Raw genomic sequence first — 18,885 nt, 5'->3', positions numbered from 1 at the left:
TCATGTTTTAGAGTGTGTGTGACCCGGGGCTGATCTTAGTTACCATCCTGAGGTCTGGAGACAGGTGCAGAGCACGGCTGCCAAACGGAGCAGCTATCAGTAATGTATGCCTCATTGGTAATAGCAGTGTAACCTTCATGAACACATTTTTTCTAATGCCAAGAAAAAGTCAACATACTTAGATTTATTTAAGTTTTCTCCATTTTGTTTTTCATTAATCAATTACTTTATGTTTTTTTGAGCTTGACGATTAGGATGAAGATTTGGAAGAGAATAAATTGAAATATAACTTTGGAGTAAAGTCGAAAACATTTACTGTTCTTGTAAATTCATTTTAATCTAACCGCATGCTCCCATAAATTATGTGCACACAAAGAGAGTAGTGCAAAAGCCAAAACACACTTTCACACAACTTCAGCATTAACATGGTCAAAATCTGATAATCCTGGGTTTTATTGTGCTTATTTGTTGCAGTATGGATGCACAAAAAAAGCTTCTTACACAAGCTTCTTGAAACACCCAAGAAAACAGCAGTGGAAACTGATAGACTCCAAGGAGAACAACATGCAGTGAAAGGGCCCAGACACACAATCAGTCTGCAATTTCTCAACATCACTCATTTCTATCAGCACCCTTTGGCATCATTTCAAAAACTATTTGAACGTAATTGTCCGGGATTAGTGTGCCCTTTCACCGCGAGTCTCCGACGTGAGATTTGAGAGACTGGCTGAGGGCACACTGAAGGATCCGTGATGGCCTCAATGTCAGAAATGCAGCACCATTAGGATGGTTTCAATGCTAACTTTACCTTGGTCTGCAGAGAAGATGGTGGAGCACAAGAGGTGGCAGGATCCTATTTTTGGAGGGGCTATCATCAATCCAGAGGCATGGGTCTGAGTGACAGGACAAGTGTTGGGCTGGACCTTCCCCCTCGCTCAGTTGGTGCAGACATTCTTCAGGGTAAGCAGCGTCAGGACACCCCCTCCCTCCAAACACACACACACACATCATGTATCCCTTTCCCTCTCCTCCCCCCTCTACTGAAGCTAAGATGGAGGCAGCACTTTACGTATGGGTGGATTGCACAGGAGGGGTGTGTAAGAGTGGATGTGCAGGCGGGGGTGTGTGTGTGCCTGTGTTTGTGCAGGTGTGAGTACTGGCCGGGGAGCTCAGGCGGCAGACGGTCCGCCAGAGGAACAGCAGATCAGAGCTCTACGAGGGGGCCCTGACTGCTAACCATGGAGCCACAGCACTGAGGGGCCGCCCTCAGATAAAATATAAAAGCCAAACAATATCGGATAAATAAACAAGAAAAGAAAAAACTTTAAAAAAAGAAAAAAGACAGAACAATGGTTGCAGAAGAAGTGATCATCACCCTGTCCGGTGGGGCACCGTGGGGCTTTCGTCTGCAGGGAGGCGTGGAGCATCAGAAACCGCTCCAAGTGGCGAAGGTAAGCAGGTGACCCAGAAAAAGGAAGCAAAATCTGTTACATTTTGCTTTGCTGGAAAAAAAAAATATAAGTTTAAAACTATACCTTGGAGTTTGAATGAAGTCATGTAGCAACAGTAGCTGAGATATATCTGGCACTGATTTAAAGAGCCGTGAAGTGGAACATTGGCTGCTGTGCAGGTTGGTGCTGGGCCTGAACATGAGTCATGATTTAGTTTAAGACAAGGTTTCACGCAGCGGCGGATTGATGATTGATTAGGCAGAGTCTAATCTTGCACTACAGAGTGTTAGAATATTTCACCATTGTACCTTTATTAAAGATTATGCAAAGTTGAACTCATGCTGGCCCAGAACTTAGAACCGGCTTTATATTTATTTGCATGTAATGTGCACTAGAGGTTTCTAAAACTGTAAATGCAACACCACATATCTGTGCATGAGTCATATTTTAGTTGGGAGGTTGCCTGAGGGTTATTTGGAGAATATTAAATGAAATTTGTTTGATTAATGTGATGTACTGGAGAAAATAACATGGATGGGGAGCAAAAAGAATGCTTTATTTAAAATTTGATTTGCTAGATAAAGCAATGCATCTGTTTTTTTAGAATTATGAAAACTTTATAAGAAAAGTAAAGTTTTCTTGGTATACTCAACTCGATCTGAGTTAAGTCTTATTCTAATTTCTTCGAAGTTCCTCCTCGCTAAAAATTCAGTACAGAAATTGCAGAGTGGGTTAGATAAACTTTTATCAAAAGTCACTGGATGAAACTAAAAACACATAGAAACTGTCCTCATTCATGAATGAAAATTGATCCCAATTTATCATTTAACATTAATCCCATATGCTTGTCATAGTCTTTTTATGAGTGATAGTCCATCTGTAACATATGTAATAAATAAAAATCCATGAATTTATGAAGAAAACCTTTACTTTTGGGTTTAAAATGAAATACTTGGTGATTATTATTATTATTGGTCTAACTCAGATAGTGTTTTTTTTTATTGCATCTTATATCCTTTTGGAAGGTAATCCTAAAATGTAAGATATATAGATATCCAGACATTCTCTTGGGTGAAGATTTAAAAATATTGCTCCCATTAACCTATTCAAAAACTCCTTACCATTATACTGTAAATATTCTCAATTTGCCTTTCCAAGCATATTTTATAAGGCATTTCTTGAAATTATTGGCTAATATTGCAGACAGATGACCTTTATGGTAGTGGACAGCTGATTTGACTGACCATCCAAAACCGCCTACTCCTTCACCCCCGCAAGCGACGAGGCACAATCATTGCTTGTCAGGTCTTGTACTATATGGTTTTGAACAGGTGGAGCAGCCTGGAGTTTCAGTATGTCAGAGTTGGGTCTGTGATTGTTAGCCAGCATGCAGGTAATTGTGCGTGTATTTCTAAGACTGAGTGTATTTCTGTGTCGTTTCGTGTGGCGCATGCAAGGAAGCACGCAGGGATATTATGAGTGTTATGATTTGCAACCACAAGGTGACTGACGGAACAAATAACTTGACATCCTGGGCCACAAGTCGGCACAGATCACTTTGAAAGGCTTAGCTAAATGGGGAGGTGAGATTTCATTACAGGCAAACCAGAATAGCTGAACAAAACTAATTAGGGAAGCCAAAGCCTTAGGCCACATTTAAATACAAGATGCTTAGTGAAATAAGTGCTGAATTACTTTTTAAAAATGGTCAAAATTTAAAAAATAAAAATCTACAAAGAAACATGTTAGTCAGTTTTCTGTAGGCTAAACGCCATGTTCTTCATAGATGTCAGGCACAAATAGCAAAAGAACCCACATAAAGATGGCCGCTGGCACGCATTTCCCTGCCAAAGTGTGTGTGAGTGCTGCCACTTGAGTTATAATTTGTGGCATTTGTCCACAGCAAGACCAGGCTGTCATGCCAGAATCTGTTTCCTGTCAGTCACTGTCAAAAACCAAGCCAGGGTAGAAGCACAGCTCAGGTCAGCCTTTTATTTCCAATCTCAACTGTGAAAACCTAGAAATCCTGGGGAAATAATAACCTTTTCGATCTTTTGTCTTTTACTTTGACAAAAGACAGAAACATTGCCATGTGACAGAAACATTGGTCCTTCAAACCAAATCCTTACACCTTAGAATTGTCCTGAAGTGACTTTAAGTAAAACTGAAAACATACTGGGAAATCCATCCACATCTGCACACAGTACAAATGTTTAATCATTTGACTATAATGAGAAGATTTGTTTTGGACAAATAAAAGAGCGTGCCTATGTTCTTCTGGTTTGTATTCAGATGTTTTATGTAGACTTCATGTCAGATACTTGAACGTGTTTTAAGAGAGTTACCCCAGACTTATCCCTTAAATATAAAAAAAAAGCCACATTTGCTTGTAATCAATCAAACTTCAAGATCTGTATAACATCCTTCCTCCTTTACAGGTGCGTAAACGTAGCAAGGCTTGCCGGGCTGGGCTGCGGGAGGCGGATGAGCTGGTATCTATCAACGAACAACCATGTGGATCTCTTTCCCATGCCCAGGCCATGAACCTCATCGACAGCTCCCCTGGGGTACTAAACATCCTAGTCAGAAGGTAATGGTGTACCAACACTCCAAATGATGGGTGACAATGGACATCTTTTTAATGTTGCCAACAACTTGTCCTATTTAGCCCAGAATAATGTGTATTGAAAACTAGGCTTGCTTTAGCCAGTACACACTGTCCTGATTTAACCTAAACAAGAACACATTTGATCAACTGCAACCACTTTTTAAATAGTTTACATTTAGATGTCAGTGAACATTTTTGTGAAGATGTCTTTCATTTGAACCTCACCTTGTTGTTCTTTCTGTGCCTAATTAATACAGAACATTATTATGCAGTTCAGAACCCGTAAAGAAAACGCCATATATCTCTGAAAACATCAGCAAAAATCACTAAGGCATTCAAATATTACTGTTGCCTGTACTGAGATTTTAAAAAGTGAGCCTCCATAACCAGACCACTTGGCTAACAACTTTAATTGTTCACAGGGCGCCTGCTGCTTTTCAATCTGTTGTCCTTGTCACCCGTGCCCCGTCTCCACGGATAGATAAAGAGTACCGTGCTGCTCTAAAAGCCATGTCCCCAACCCAACCCCACCACGCGCCTGTCCGCGAGGTCCACCGTAGTCGCTCCTCCTTGACCAGTGGATTAACTTCCCCACCTGGCAGCGAAGCTTATTACGGGGAGACAGATAGCGATGCAGATGTGGCGGGTTATGAGAGGCAACGGCGGCAGAAACGCAGAAGCCCCAGCAACTCCAACTCCGGGAAACCATCCGGAAGGACATCTCCCGAAGGAGGGGAGACGTCGGAGATGAGTGGCTACGACAGTGCTCCAGATGCCCAGGCTTTCCCTCGTTCACTGGAAGGACGTGGCGGAAATGGAGATGAAGGAGGCAACCTACCTGGGGTCACAAGAAAAGAGGTTGTTTACAAACCGCCAGGTCCAGGAATGTGGTCCTCCCAGACGTCCACTGAAACTTCCTCGATCATCTCCTCAGCAGATGACCAGGGGCCACGGGATGGAGGACAGGAGGAAGACAGTGGTTTTCTAGAGCTGGCCAATGTGCCGCTGGTGTCCCCAGAGAGGGCAAAGGAGGCTCTGATGTTGGGTTCTCGCAGTCAGCTTGTGCCCATGGTGGGTCCTGTGAATAAACCCATTGATGAGGAACTTACGACAACCTACATGGAAAAGGCTAAGCAAGCTAGTAAGTAAAGTTGAGGAGGGTCACTGGTGTAGACTTACACTCCAAGCTAGATCAAGAAGTCATAATCAGATACTATCAGCATATTTCTTTTTTTTTACCTCCACTCTTTAAACTTTACCTGAGAATCTCCAGGTAATGAAAAGATTCAACCTTCTTCTATCGTGGAAAGAGTAATAAAAGTTAATCTAACCTGTTAAACAAAATATGGACACTATAGTTTACTATATTTATCTCAAGCTATGTCTTTAAAAAAAACAGCAATCAATCTGTGAGCACTGAAAAGCCTCTGCAGCTGCTTTCAGGAGTCAAGTGGCAATGCAAAGAGCCATATTTTTTCTACTCTTAGGTTAGGATTTCTAAAATGGAGCTAAACATATGAAAGAAAAGATGAAACAAATAATTTCTCCATCTTTGTTGCAAATGTCAACATTTCAGTTGGTGACAGGGCATAATAAAATATAGCTGAAGAAAATTTGCTCAAATTGTCCATCCGCAGAAATAAACCATTAACAACTGAGCTGCGCAATCAGCTGTTCTTAAGGACTTAAATGAATTTACTCTGAGAAATTCCTTAAGTCATCACAAAGTTCAGGTTTAAATATAATGTCCTACCTTAGTCAAGACAAATTAAGAATACTATTCAAATGACAGTAACTTCTAAGGAAGCAGAATAAGGTTGCTAATGATTGTTATTATCACAGTGCCAAGTTAAACCATATGTGGGCCTTGTCCGTTAATGTTCACATCACCGTAATTCATGTTTTTCCCACATAGATGTCAGAGTGTATGAGTGTAATAATGTGCAAATTTATTTTTCCCCAGTTAAATTGGGGAGTTTAAGACCTGCCTGGAATTTTTTCCAGAAGTGCTTCCTTGGCAAGTCCAGAGATAGACACCTGATAAAGGCATTTTGGTCAGGACAGTTTTAGATACTTACACTACAGTCAGTTATGAGTTTGAAGGTTAAATCTTTTTGAGATTTATTACACTTATGTTACACAAATCTGATGTTCCTAATATTTATACTTTATATTCTGCAGAACTGAATCGAGGGGATACACTTCAGGACAAGCAAGTAAAGGAAGCCAAGAACAAGTGTCGGACAATTGCATCTCTGCTGACAGATGCTCCGAACCCTCACTCCAAAGGAGTGTTGATGTTCAAGAAAAGAAGACAGCGCTCAAAAAAATACACCTTGACAAGCTTTGGGAGTGTAGATGAGGACAGGTTTCAGGACTCACAAGAGGATGACGGGGTGTTTCCTGGCAGTGAATCTGAGTTTGATGAGGAGGGCTTCTCTGGAGCTCCAGACCCAACTTGGGATAGCGACTATATGGATAAGCTGGAAAAGAGGGCGACGGCAGGCACAGAAGGTCGTGAGGTTGGAGTAGAAAACGCTTTGAATCCTGGTTTGAGTGACACTGTCGGAAAGGGTGCTCAGTTGTTTGAGCAGCAAAGAAAAAGAGTGGATGAACTTGCAAAGAAAGGAGAAGCAGCACATTCTCATGCACCCCTTGAATCTCAAGTACAGGAGCATTGTCAGATGCATCCATTGCATCTTGAAATTCCTGTACAAGTGCAACCAACACAAGGACCTCAACAGTCACCATCTGGTCCTACACCTGCACAGGCAATTCAGCCTCAAATTGTTAATTCCCCCCATGCAGTACCTCATGGGAACTTAACTAATTCTACAGTGAGTGCAGTTAGCATGGTGATAGCACCTCCTCCTGTAGCACCCAAGCCAGTCACAGCCTTAGTTACGGTTCTGAGCAGTTCTGCACCCCCTCCTGAAACCCCGTTGCCTGAACTGCCTGCAAGCAATGTTCTAAACAGAACGGCACGTCCTTTTACCCCTGGCTTCATCAGCATTAGAGCCGCAACTGCTCCTGTAACGTTTCGACCAGCTGTCTCAAAGAAGACACAACGACCTGCCTCAGCAGCTGTTGTGACCCCACCATTTTCCACTGCTTTTGAAGTAGCCAATAATGCAACACCCGTAACATCACAGCAACCCCCTGGTCCTCCACCAGTGGTTCCCCCGCCATACTCCTTTCCTAAAGCTTTCCTACCCCTGACACCAGAAGCTCCTGTTACTATTCACACTCCTGCTCTTTCTGCCCCTTTTGAAACAATGCAGTCATCACCAGGATTAAGTGGTGTTCATCATTCTCCATTTTCAACTGTGACCCCAGTGTCTATGCCTTCAGTACCTAGACCCCCACAAACATCTGTTCCTTTTCCTCCTTTGTCCCAAATTAATGGCTCAGCTGATCCTATTGCCTCAGGACCTCCACTCCAAGTGCCAGCAGCTCAGCCACCAGCTCCACAAGTTTCCATACCATCAGTTACTCAAGAATCTGCAATCACAAAGCCTGAAACTGTTGTCGCAACCGCTGTTCCTGGTCCGACAGGTCGTACAGGAATCTTACTTGAAGCAAGACGGCGTAGTGGCAAACCTAAACCTATGTTTAATGTTCCAGAAGTGGTAAAGAAATCCCCAAATCCTGACTTATTATCATTGGTTCAGAACCTAGATGAACGGTCTACCAGACACAAATATGGTCAAACACCTGCTGACGACGTCTATGAAGAGGAGGAAAGTGATGAGGCTGGCACAGGAAGGGCGCCACCCCCAGTTGCACCAAAACCTCGGGTCATTCATGAGACCCCACAGATTCTTCAAGCTGGGGGCAAAGGGGCTCAATTGTTTGCTAAAAGACAGAGCCGCATGGGTATGTATGTAGTCGACACCCCATGTGAGACCCCTTATCAGCCGGATGTGGCCATGCAAATTACATCTCAACAGTTTGACTCCTCTGTCAATTCTTCCCATCCCTCTCAATGGAAATACTCTCCAAACGTCCGTGCACCTCCACCTATAGGATACAACCCGCTGTTAGCCCCTTCTCTTCCCACAGGCCCTCAGAAAGATGCAAGCAACCCAGACAACAAGGCAAGAGGAAGCTCCCAAAAGGAAGGCATCAAGGCCGTGGATTTCATGAAGAGGCAGCCTTATCAGCTCAACTCTGCCATGTTCCAGTATGGAGGCAGTGTCACCAATCTGTCAGCCATGCCTTCATACCAGGCCCAGCAGAACAACTATACAACAACAATGGTGGGAAGCTCACTGACCTCACCTCGGCAAATACCCCTCAAAACAGCCCGTGTCTATGAAATCAAGCGCTTCTCTACCCCAACACCTATGTCAGCTCCAACTATCACACCTAAAGTCATTGCTCCTCGCTCGGCTACTACTCTTGGAGAACGTTTGACTCGTTCAGGCATGACATCCCCACCTCCTGTTGCCTTTGCTCCAGCTTCAGCTCCACTCCAGTCAGTCTGTACTTCGAAACCAGTTTTTTCTTCCTCCCAACCGACACGGCTACCCAACCTGCCAAAGTTCTCTGCCACCCCTATTCCATGCTCTGTACCTCCTTCAGTCCCAACACCTTACACTCCAGCCTCATACTCCAGTGGGCTGCAGACAGCCAAGCAGTTTCAGAGTGCTCCAGAACTTAGCATTCTTGCATCTCTGCCCCCAGTGAAAAACAACCCGGTTCAGGCCCCCAAACCACATTTTGTTGCCACTAGGGGCGGTGCGCAGCCCCATGTCTGGAGACCAGGAGCATTTTAAAAAGACAACACACCTGTGGGGTTAGTAATTATCAACATGAAACCTATTAGTATCAACTGTCATAACTGCTTCTTTGTTTAGTCACAGCACATTTTTTCCTTTTAAATAACAAAAGCAAAGTTTTTGCTGGCTGCACAAACAAAGATAAGGATTTTGAGAATACTAATTTTGGAATTCTTTTAACATTTTACAATATGTTGAAATACCAAGGTATTAAAAATGTATTTCCTACCTGGTAAAGAACAAAATGTTAGGCAATGTTTTGCCAAAAGAAATGATTTTATTATGAAGTTCAAAAATCTTCAAATGAACAAATACCTATGTTCAAAATACTGCATTTTTCATATACCTTTGCTTTTGACATATAACTTGATACTAATGGGGTAAAGCAGTACCCTGGACCTAGTTTTGATTAGGCATTTGCAGGCTTATGCCTTTCGTTTAGACGGAATATAAATACCTAATGCTCACTTTAGCCTGGAAGGAAGGATTTCTCATTTGCACAGGTCACATTATGTGAGCACAGTTAGAGCAATACTTGTCACTTGGCTAATTTTAGATGCCATTCAGGTACAACACACTCTCATTTTGCAATGTGGTTGTTTGCAGATATATGTACATTGTTAAATTTTATTAAACAAATTCTAAATATGAAGGATGTGTATTTTACTTTATTTTTAGTCTTAGAGGAATTAATGGAAAGTTGACACTGTTCAATTTTGTAAAAAGTTCTTAAGGAATGAGAGCAGCTGTGACGAGACAAGAGGGCGACACATGTAGGTAGATCGTTGTCCATTTGTCTGAAATGGACGTGGTCACATCTTTTAAAATTAAGGCTTCTGACTCATTACATGCAGACTAAAATCTCACAGACTGTAGATGTGAACAGGATGGCCAGGGAAGTATGATCAGGTAAATTTGTGGTGGAGCTTAAAGAATTGATGGATGGAAGACAGAGGCTTTATTGGCATCTTTTGTCCCACAATAGTTGTGACAAAAAGCTGAAGTGTAATGGAAATGTACCTTGAAACCGATGTTTTGATGGAAGCAAGTAAGGCATATCTACAATTGTTTGTTCTTCTTTTATTTTTTATTTTTTACTAATGTTAGATATAATTTCTAATGAATGCTTGCATTTATAATACAACGGCTAAAGATACTAAAATTTTGCATATAGTTATGTTGAGGTGTAAAATATGTTATTCAAGCAGCTGGATAGTTAGATTAGGTGTGAAACTGTTTGTTATTTTTGCTGAGTTAGAGTTTATACTGAGTAAGATAAGGCAAATATTTTGGAGAAATAAAGTTAGATTTGAAAGAACTTTGGTTGTCTGAAATGTCTGATTTCACACCACTCTCTGTTGTTCTGTGTATGAGCTTACATTCAGCTTGCTTTTGGTCCCTAGACATAAATTTTACTGTACTGTATCAACACAGTTCTTAACTTGAATTTAAAAAAATGCTACAGAAGAATTAAAGAAAAAATAACAACAACATTTGGCTAAGCTTATAAGAACAAAAAAGGACTTGATCCTTAACAGCATGAAATTAAAATTAGTGTTCAGACATAAAATTACAAATACAACTAATGACTTTGAGACATGTATTTGTCAGTTTAACAGTGACTGAAAAGGAAAGAAATGCCATAGCAGTTTTTAAAAGGCAATGTATATCCATGCAGTATTTGAACATGATATGCAATCTTTACATAAAAATATGAACTGTACTCTCTCTATCCTTAAAAGAGCAAAGGATTAGTGTCCATTTGGAGATATTGGGAGAAAGTTAAATGTGGTGGTGTGTCCTGGTCAGATCAGCCTTCAGTCCCAGAATGGGGATCTGGAAGCCAACATAGCCACTTTAAAATAACCTCTGATGCAGGTTTATGAACTTGTGGGGGCCAGTGATCAGGGAGGTATTCAAACACCTATAAAACATCCAAACAGTCACAGAAATAAATACAAACTCGCATCAGAAATGTCTCAGTCACGTAGAAGGTTTGAAATCTGAAACTCCTCGAAGACAAGAGATAAGAACTGCACATCCATACCGCCCTCTACAGGAAATAATGTGGAACAACAACTGACCTCAACCATCAAGCAATCTGGCTTTAAAACTCACAGCTGGCTCATAAAATGCAATATCACAATTTTATTGGAGCACCTTTTATCGTTTGCCAGCATAATTTTCACAAGTCTTTTCAACAAGTCAGAACATTTATTACAGCACGGAGTTACATTAATTCTTAATGCGATAACAGGAGAGCTGGACCTCCACTATGTCCTGTGGTGGGACTGAGGTTCTGATTCCTTTGAGATAGATTGATTACTGAAAATTAAGCCCAGTGATCCCTAAGCCGACCTTTCACCATCTAGGCCTCATGGTTAATATCGTCTTCGTAGAAAATATAAAACATTGAACAGAAAAACCTGATCTCTCAATATAATTGTACCTAATGAATTATATTGTAAAAAATAAATTCAGTCAAGTTATTGAATGGACAAGTTATTGTCCATTCAATAACTTGTTCTGACACAAATAGCAAATCAGACAATCACAAAATGCATCAGACAACCATCTCTGAATGCACAATAAATTGCATTTTAAAGCAATTTAACTGACTAAAACGTCTGTCCCTTTAAAACCACGGTGTACCCATCCAGCAAGGACTTTTAGGGTTCTACATGTGACAACAATCTCCTGTATTCCTCATGAGCCATAACTGAAGGATACGCATCACAATCACAGAAGTAAATCTTACAGAAAATCGCTGGGCTCACCTGAAAACGCCTCTGAAAAAGAGAAGTGATTTGAGACTAAAAGGTTTGAAGAAACCTTAACAGGTAGAGTGACCAAATATTGTCTTGTCAAGGCATGCGAAGCTGAGAAACTCCAAACAAAGAGGCACTGAATGAATCAAAGATAATACCATCATAAAAGGCGTTCCTGTTCAGAGTGCACATCAATGCAACTGACCAATTGCAATTGTTTTGCCCTGATTTCTAGTTTGATTTTATGGGTATATTTCACATTACATAAAATTATATATACTGCTCAAAAAAATAAAGGGAACACTTTAAGTGTTAAACACCTGTTTAAGTGTTCCCTTTATTTTTTTGAGCAGTGTACATATGAATGGTGATTTAAACTGACTTATCATTTTTTTTCATAAAAACAAACACTACTGTGACCATTATTTAATGCATTTGTGTTTCAAGGAAAACTGTCTTACACATACAACTTGGAATGTCATCATAGAAAAAGTCGTGAGTAATTCCTTTCAGTCATTTATTTTCTTTCTAACTTGAACTGCAGCCACTGCGTGGTGCTGTGGCACCAGACAGATGCACTCTCCCCTGCCATTTACATTCACACTGTGCCTAATAATAGAGTTGTCAAAATCCAAACCAAATACTATTTATGCATGAGGGAAATTACATAGCTATAATGAATTAAGTGTTAATGTAACAGCCAAAATTAAACTGAGCAAGAAATACAACCGGATCATGTTTTTGGGGAAGCTCATTTTTGAAAATAGCACACCTTGTATGTATTATTATTTTTCTTCATATATATATATATATATATATATATACCTTGTTTTCTACATTTGCTTTCGAAAGTATTGCTTTTAATGTTATTATGCCTACACAACCACTAACGTCAGTGTATTTTATTAAAATGTTATGTGACACACCGACACAAAGCAGCAAACTATGTTGCAGTTGAAGGGAAGTCCTGCAAGTTCCTCAAGACGCATTGAAGTTTGTGGTTGTATGCATTTCATGGATGTTTTGTGCAGCATCAATTTCAACTTAAAAAATAAAGTATGTAGAATCAATCCATCCATCAGTAATACATTTTTCCAGAAGTTTTCCCATTAGTTCTCAGGCAAAAGGTAGGGTCCACCCTGGACAGGTCACCAGTTCATCGCAGAGACACTTTGGGACACACGGGACAAACAACCACTCATGTACACAATCATACCAAAGGACAATTTAGAGACCAAATGACCTAAAAGTAATGTTTTTGGACTATGCGATGAAACCAGAGTGTCTGGGAAGAACCCATGACTTGGACAACATTCAAACTCCATGCAGGACGACACTAGACTGGGACTCTGGAGGTGTGTTGCTGCAAGGCAACACTGTACAACTGCGCCACTGTGGATATAAGATATAAGATACATCTACTACTTTTTTAAACTTTCTTTTTCAGGACTCTTTTTCTACATCTCTGATTTATATTGCGATTGAAACTATTGAGCTTGTGATGTTGGATGTCAGTATTATTCCACAATTACCTATGACTGTTAAGGACATGAGCAGTCCTTTGAAACTCAAACTGATTTGGCCTTCATGTGTATCCACACATGTTCTTAACCTTTGACTTGCTCTCTCTGCACTCACTCTTAGACCCCTCCTGTTTTCTCCATGTCTTTCTTCGCACCCCAAACACGCTTGAGAGTCCCCCTGAGGCTCTGAAGTCCTGTTCCCCTCGTTCTCCGCAGCTAAATATAGGCTGCGGAGCCATCTGCAAGAATGATTTTGTTCCTTTAATATCGCCATCAGCGATTTCGACCGGCCAAGAGAGACTTCTCCACCCCGGCTTAATGACCCCCTTTCCATTCCGTATTCACACTCCTAACTTCAGCCTCCTCCTCCCCGTCTTGACATCAACACTCCTACTGCACCCCCCTGCAAATCCCCACCAATCCTCCCCCCCAACCAAACCTTTCTGCAAGATCTGGTATCTGAGTGTTGCTTTGCACTTTCCGGGACCTGAGTCCAGTCATACGTGGGGTCAGAGGCACTAAGGGATTTGTACCTTTTTGTTTGAGATCAATATCTTCCTCTCTGTTTGATATTTATAGGTCCTTCTCTCCTCACAGGATTACAACAGAATCCCGGTGAGTGGATCTAAACCTGTTGGTGTGCTTTTTTTTTTCTTTCTTTCTTTTTCTGTAGATTACTCGACTGAACCTGCAGCCTTTCAACTCTGGATGTTGCATAGTGGCAAAAAAAAAAAGGTTTTCCCAAACATAAGCTACACAGGCTATTCGGCTAATGATGGTGGGGGAAATAGATTTCTTTGTCAAGCCTTAAAAAGCTAAATAAAGAGCTGAATGTGCTGACTGTTACAGAGGTTTTATATAGTGTTATCAGAGCCGCCTTAGAGGTGGGCACCAAATCTCCACAGCTCTCCTGCCATGAAATTATAGCACTGCATCAAAAATCCTCCTCATTAACAAGCACCCCAGTTCTGACTCTTGTGTGTCCCAAACGGGCACTTCCAGCTGATTTTCTGGAGGTGTGTTTTGTGTTCTTCGGAGTTTGCTTCAAGCCCGTTTGATAGCCTTATGACGCCATTGCATGTCGCTAAAATGTCTTGGCTGGAAATGGTTTTTAAAAATAGCCGCAGTGGGTTCAGTTACAGCCAGTAGATGTGATGTGATGTTTTGCCACTTAACATGGACCTTAAAGAAGATGTTTATGGCTGAGTTTGCAGACATTTAGAATCAAATCTGCATGTGAAATGTAAAGTTAGGTACATATGATAAAGTAAGATGCTTATTAGAGGATGGGTCAAGTGGTAAGGCTGGAAAGTGATGTTCATTGGCTTCAGGTGGGAAAGGCCTTGCCATACAAAACAGCGGACAGTATTCCTTCGTTTTTACCTGCAGAAAAACCTGACGAGAAGTTCCTTGGTGAACCTCGGCGTACTTCCGTTGACTCTGTCAGATGTGAGAACAGATCTTGTATCCCCAAAACAAAAGCTGGAGCACAAATTGAGCTAAATGTTTCTTTTGAGGGGGAAGACGTGTGTCCCACGGGGGAACACAAGGAATCCAGAGGCTCTGACACTTCCTGTGAGTGTGAAGCATTAGGGGGACGTGTGTTGTCTGCAGGTGTGTTACATTGATCTCCTTTGAGCTTGCAGGGGTTGGCGGTAGGCTATTGTGTTAATGATCCTAAGTTATGCTCAGAAGCTGGTGGAGATCAGTCGTAAATTAAGACCATTTCTAACCCTCCTTGTCTCCTCAGAACCGTCTGCATTTCATATTTTGAAGCTCTTTTAATTTTTCTTGCCTAGTAAATTTCAAATGCAGGAATGCTGTCCTGCATTTCTGTGCCCGCGGGTAACGTTCTATGGTTTCTCCCTCTCCCTCCAGCTATGCCTCTGGGAACACCTGCCCCCCTAAACAAGCGGAAAAAGCCCTCCAAGATCATAACCGACCTATCACATATCAGTCAGGATGGTAAGGCTGACGTAAAATGATGTGACTATGAAATTACCGCTGCTCAGTAAAAGCCTTTCGGGACGTGAAACGGGTGTACACAGGCACAGAAGAGGGTTGTACACTGCAGACGATGTGCTGTCAAACAATATTAAAGCCTTAAAAACTTTGTTTCAGTCTAATTCTAACTCTTTTCCTGGACTTCTTCCGTTCTTTACAGTCATTTCACAGTATAAAACAAAGCTTCTCTAAGAATTTAGATAGGCAGGGTTGGAAGTGGGACACAAACAAGGACAGAAACAGGACATAATGGAGGAAAGAAGGACCGAAATGGTCGAACAAGGAAGGAAACAATGACAAGACAGAAGGAAGAAGGAAGAGAAGAAGGAATGAGAGAGGTTTTAATGAAAAAATGGCAGCGAGACTTCATGGAAGAACCGCATGAAGACACAGAGGAAAAAGACACACAAAGGATAAGAAGAAAGTGAACAAGTGACAGAACAAGGGCAGAAGGAAAGGACACAAGGAAGGAAGAAGAAAATGACAAGAGAGACGAAGGAAGGAAGCCATTATATAAGGAAGGAGCAACACAAGGAAAAACAGAAGGATGCAAAGAGGGAAGGACAGAAGGACATTGAACAAAGTCTCAAAATAAACCTATTTTTCATGATCTCACTTTCATTTTCAAAACTTTTCCAGACTTCTTAGGCAACTTGGCCACTATATGTTTTAAATAATAATATTGTAAAAATGTTATAAACGTTGGTAAAAATGTTAACTGTATTACAAAGGAAAATGATGTACAGCATAATTAATTAAACTGACATCCTAAAATAAGCCTTAGTAATAATAATAATAATAATAATAATAATTTATTCAACATTTGTTATTTCTTTTGCAATTTGTTTTTTATATTTATCTTTTAAAATTGTCCAAGTATTTAAAATTTACTGGTTATATGATTTGTATTTCTTATTGGTTGATTGATTGATTGATTGATTCATTCATTCATTCCTTCATTCATTCATTCATGCATTGCAAAACATTGACTGATAAGATGCAAGCACTAAAATGATTCACAAATGCTGTCGGAAAAAAACAGCTACCAAGTAAATTTAGGGTTGCTGTTGCTCAACTGAAACCATTCCCGTTTCCACATCTTCTGTAGAGTTTGAGCTGGAGCCGGAGGCATCCGAGTTCGATCTGGGAACAAAGATCAGGACTCCCAAAGAGATCATGCTGGAGGAGCTTTCCCTGATGAAGAACCGAGGCTCCAAGATGTTCAGGATGCGGCAGCAGAGAGTCGAGAAGTTCATCTACGAGAACAACCCGGATGTTTTCACCACCAATTCGATGGTGAGGCAAAACCAGAAACCGAGGATTTGTCTGTTCATTTCAATTAAACATTGATGCAGTTTATAATTCATGCAACATATTGAAATCTCTATGAATCTTAAAAAGAAAAAGAAAGGTCCCACGCCTGTATCGTTCTTATAAGCTTTCAGTTTAAGTAACATTAAGTAATTTTCTAAGGGCTTGAAATTAACATTCCCAAAGTTAACCAAGACTGTCCAGATTATTACGTGTGTTCATGATGATTTTCATTTTCTATTTTTTTTTTTTTTTGATTAGATTCCAACTGAATGTGTTACGAAATACTTAGAAAGTGCAGCATCACTAATGACTCTGTCCTCCTGCACTTTGTGTTCTCCATATTCATCGAACTCTCATTTTTCAGGACGACTTCCAGAAGTTTGTTCCATCTTTGGGGGGTCAGGTGGGAGGTCAGTTTATCAATGTCGGAGGGCACCATGTAAGCAAAGAGACTAGACATCTGTATTTAGGAGCTACACCTATGGAAGGAGGAGCACCGGTGCCTCCCCCCAAGCCCGGAAGCAAAGGAGCAGGAGGAGCAGGAGGAGCAGGAGGTGTTGGAGGTGCAGGACAAGGAGGACTGGCAGGAGTCGACAAAGGCATCAAAGGAGAAGCAACGTGGTCATCCTCAAAAGGTCGATACATTTTGTTTCCATTAAAGAATTGTTGATACAAGCTTTTTTTTTTCCAAACAGGCAATTCCTTCCAAAATATTGATACGTCTTGAAATGTTTCAAGTTGTGTCACTTTACAGTTGGCTTTTATTTATTTATTTTTCTTTGATTTATTTATTTTGCCGTTGCTCCATAAAGGCCAGTTTTTCAAATTCTCCCACCTGAGCTGTAGATTTATGCAGCTCTTCCAGAGTTAACATGAGCGCCTCAGCTGCTTCTCTAAGCAATGCTCTGTCCGGTGCGGTGGACAGCCATGTTTTGGTCTTGACTCTGTTTTGTTTTTTTTTTTTTTTGCTAATATTCTCTATTAAACCTGTGAGGCCTTCACTAAACCGCCGGATTTAGACTGACTAAACTACACACAAGCAGATTCTATGTACTTAATGGCGTACTTCTGGAGATAATTAGTTTCACTGCACTAGAGTTAGCAGGGCTAAATATAAACGCACAGCACAGTTTCCAATTTGATGTTCAAAAACTCAACAATTTTTTGTGTTTGTCATTAAGTAAAACATATTTAAGTTTGCGGTTGTAATGTGTCAAGATATGAGAAACTTCGAGGGATACGAGGACTTTTGCCAGGCACTGTTTATGAAAATGTTTACATGCATTTTTCCACAAGAAAAATAATTGTTTCTGATTTTAAAAAACAATAACATTTAATTATTATTATTTTATTGATTGAGATGTATGTTTTTTTATGCAGGAGCTGGAAAAGACGGCAAGGGTAAGACGCTGGTTGTTGTAAAGACGTATATCTCACCGTGGGAGAAGGCCATGAAGGGTGACCAGGGCCTACTAGCCACTCTAAAATCTGAAATGCCTGGCCCCATTGAGCGAAAAGACTTGCCCAAATACAAAAGCTTCAACAGGTGGTTCCCTCAATACTAATTATTATTATTAATATTATTATTAAACTGTATCTTTGTGTTGCTTTGCGACGACAAGCTGTCGCATTAATCTGTCTCTTCTCGTCTGGGTAGGATGGCGATGCCGTACGGCGGCTTTGATAAGGCCAACCAGCTCATGAAATTCCAGTTGCCAGAAACCGAGGTGACCAAAGAGGAGCCTGAACCCGCGGTGGTGTACCAACACGACATCAGCTGCCGTCCCTCCTTCAACCGTACCCCCATCGGCTGGGTGACCAGCAACGAGCCCAGCAGCATCCACATGGAGACGGATGCCGTGCCCTTCGACGGAGAAACAGACGAGCTGTGAAAACCCGATGCTGTGATTGCGATTACTTCCACGTTAGCCTGACTGTATGGATTAAGTTTAGCATGCACACACACACACACACACTCGCGCGCTGTAGGTGAGCTAAAAGGGGTTTTGTAGAACTGATCAAACTGAGAGACTCGGTGTGAATAACAGAAAGTGTAAATGCTCGTCATTTTCTCTGTATTGAGTTGCAAAGGAAAAGCCGCAGACGCTACTGAGAGATAAAACGTCGACTGTCAAGCCTAAATGATGAAACTGGCGGAAAAGAGAAACTTATGGATGGAGATTGAGATTTCACCTATGTGATGTCTATGTGTGCTCCCTCAATGTTAAAATGTTTCTTCACTTGTTATTTCCCTTTGCCTTTTTTGTTGTTGTTGTTGTTATTATTGTTAAAAACCTATTCTGTGTGGTGGTATGGACACAGCCCGCAATGCTGTCTGATTTGGATTGTAAGCTTTTGTTGAACCCTAGTGAAGCAACATCATTTTTGCCAAAATAAACCCTCCTCTTGTTGAGCGATGAAAAGAAAACTGAAATC

The 18,885-nt window shown here is 41.0% G+C and overlaps 2 protein-coding genes across 3 annotated transcripts; both read left to right on the top strand.

Annotated features, from left to right (window-relative positions):
* Positions 1–1,040: 1,040 nt before the first annotated feature.
* Positions 1,041–10,158, top strand: synpo2la (synaptopodin 2-like a). Its single transcript, XM_028007762.1, has 4 exons — positions 1,041–1,451; positions 3,890–4,041; positions 4,482–5,200; positions 6,241–10,158. Exons 1-4 carry the CDS (start codon positions 1,350–1,352, stop codon positions 8,835–8,837), a joined length of 3,570 nt encoding a protein of 1,189 aa, XP_027863563.1. The 5' UTR covers positions 1,041–1,349; the 3' UTR covers positions 8,838–10,158.
* A 3,390-nt stretch (positions 10,159–13,548) lies between these two features.
* myoz1a (myozenin 1a) lies at positions 13,549–18,696 on the top strand. 2 transcript variants are annotated; one of them, XM_028006527.1, is made up of 6 exons: positions 13,549–13,746; positions 15,010–15,096; positions 16,244–16,431; positions 16,814–17,084; positions 17,830–17,995; positions 18,107–18,696. In XM_028006527.1, the coding sequence occupies exons 2-6, from the start codon at positions 15,012–15,014 to the stop codon at positions 18,339–18,341; spliced, it is 945 nt and encodes a 314-aa protein (XP_027862328.1). In that variant the 5' UTR covers positions 13,549–13,746; positions 15,010–15,011; the 3' UTR covers positions 18,342–18,696. The 2 variants fall into 2 exon arrangements, with proteins under 2 accessions (XP_027862328.1, XP_027862329.1); XM_028006528.1 differs by lacking the exon at positions 13,549–13,746 and adding an exon at positions 14,074–14,147.
* Positions 18,697–18,885: the final 189 nt, after the last annotated feature.

Source organism: Xiphophorus couchianus, chromosome 22 (genome assembly GCF_001444195.1).
Source record: "Xiphophorus couchianus chromosome 22, X_couchianus-1.0, whole genome shotgun sequence".
NCBI classification, from domain to species: domain Eukaryota; kingdom Metazoa; phylum Chordata; class Actinopteri; order Cyprinodontiformes; family Poeciliidae; genus Xiphophorus; species Xiphophorus couchianus.
Note: the sequence above shows the minus strand (reverse complement) of the source record. Positions and strands in the feature narration are given on the sequence as shown.

Excerpts from the sequence above, each read along its gene's own strand:
- synpo2la (XM_028007762.1), top strand. The coding sequence starts at position 1,350 with ATGGTTGCAGAAGAAGTGATCATCACCCTGTCCGGTGGGGCACCGTGG. Across the intron at positions 1,452-3,889 it reads AACCGCTCCAAGTGGCGAAG|GTGCGTAAACGTAGCAAGGC; the intron begins GTAAGCAGGTGA and ends CCTCCTTTACAG. Across the intron at positions 4,042-4,481 it reads CTAAACATCCTAGTCAGAAG|GGCGCCTGCTGCTTTTCAAT; the intron begins GTAATGGTGTAC and ends AATTGTTCACAG.
- myoz1a (XM_028006527.1), top strand. The coding sequence starts at position 15,012 with ATGCCTCTGGGAACACCTGCCCCCCTAAACAAGCGGAAAAAGCCCTCC. Across the intron at positions 15,097-16,243 it reads ATCACATATCAGTCAGGATG|AGTTTGAGCTGGAGCCGGAG; the intron begins GTAAGGCTGACG and ends CATCTTCTGTAG. Across the intron at positions 17,085-17,829 it reads AACGTGGTCATCCTCAAAAG|GAGCTGGAAAAGACGGCAAG; the intron begins GTCGATACATTT and ends TTTTTTATGCAG.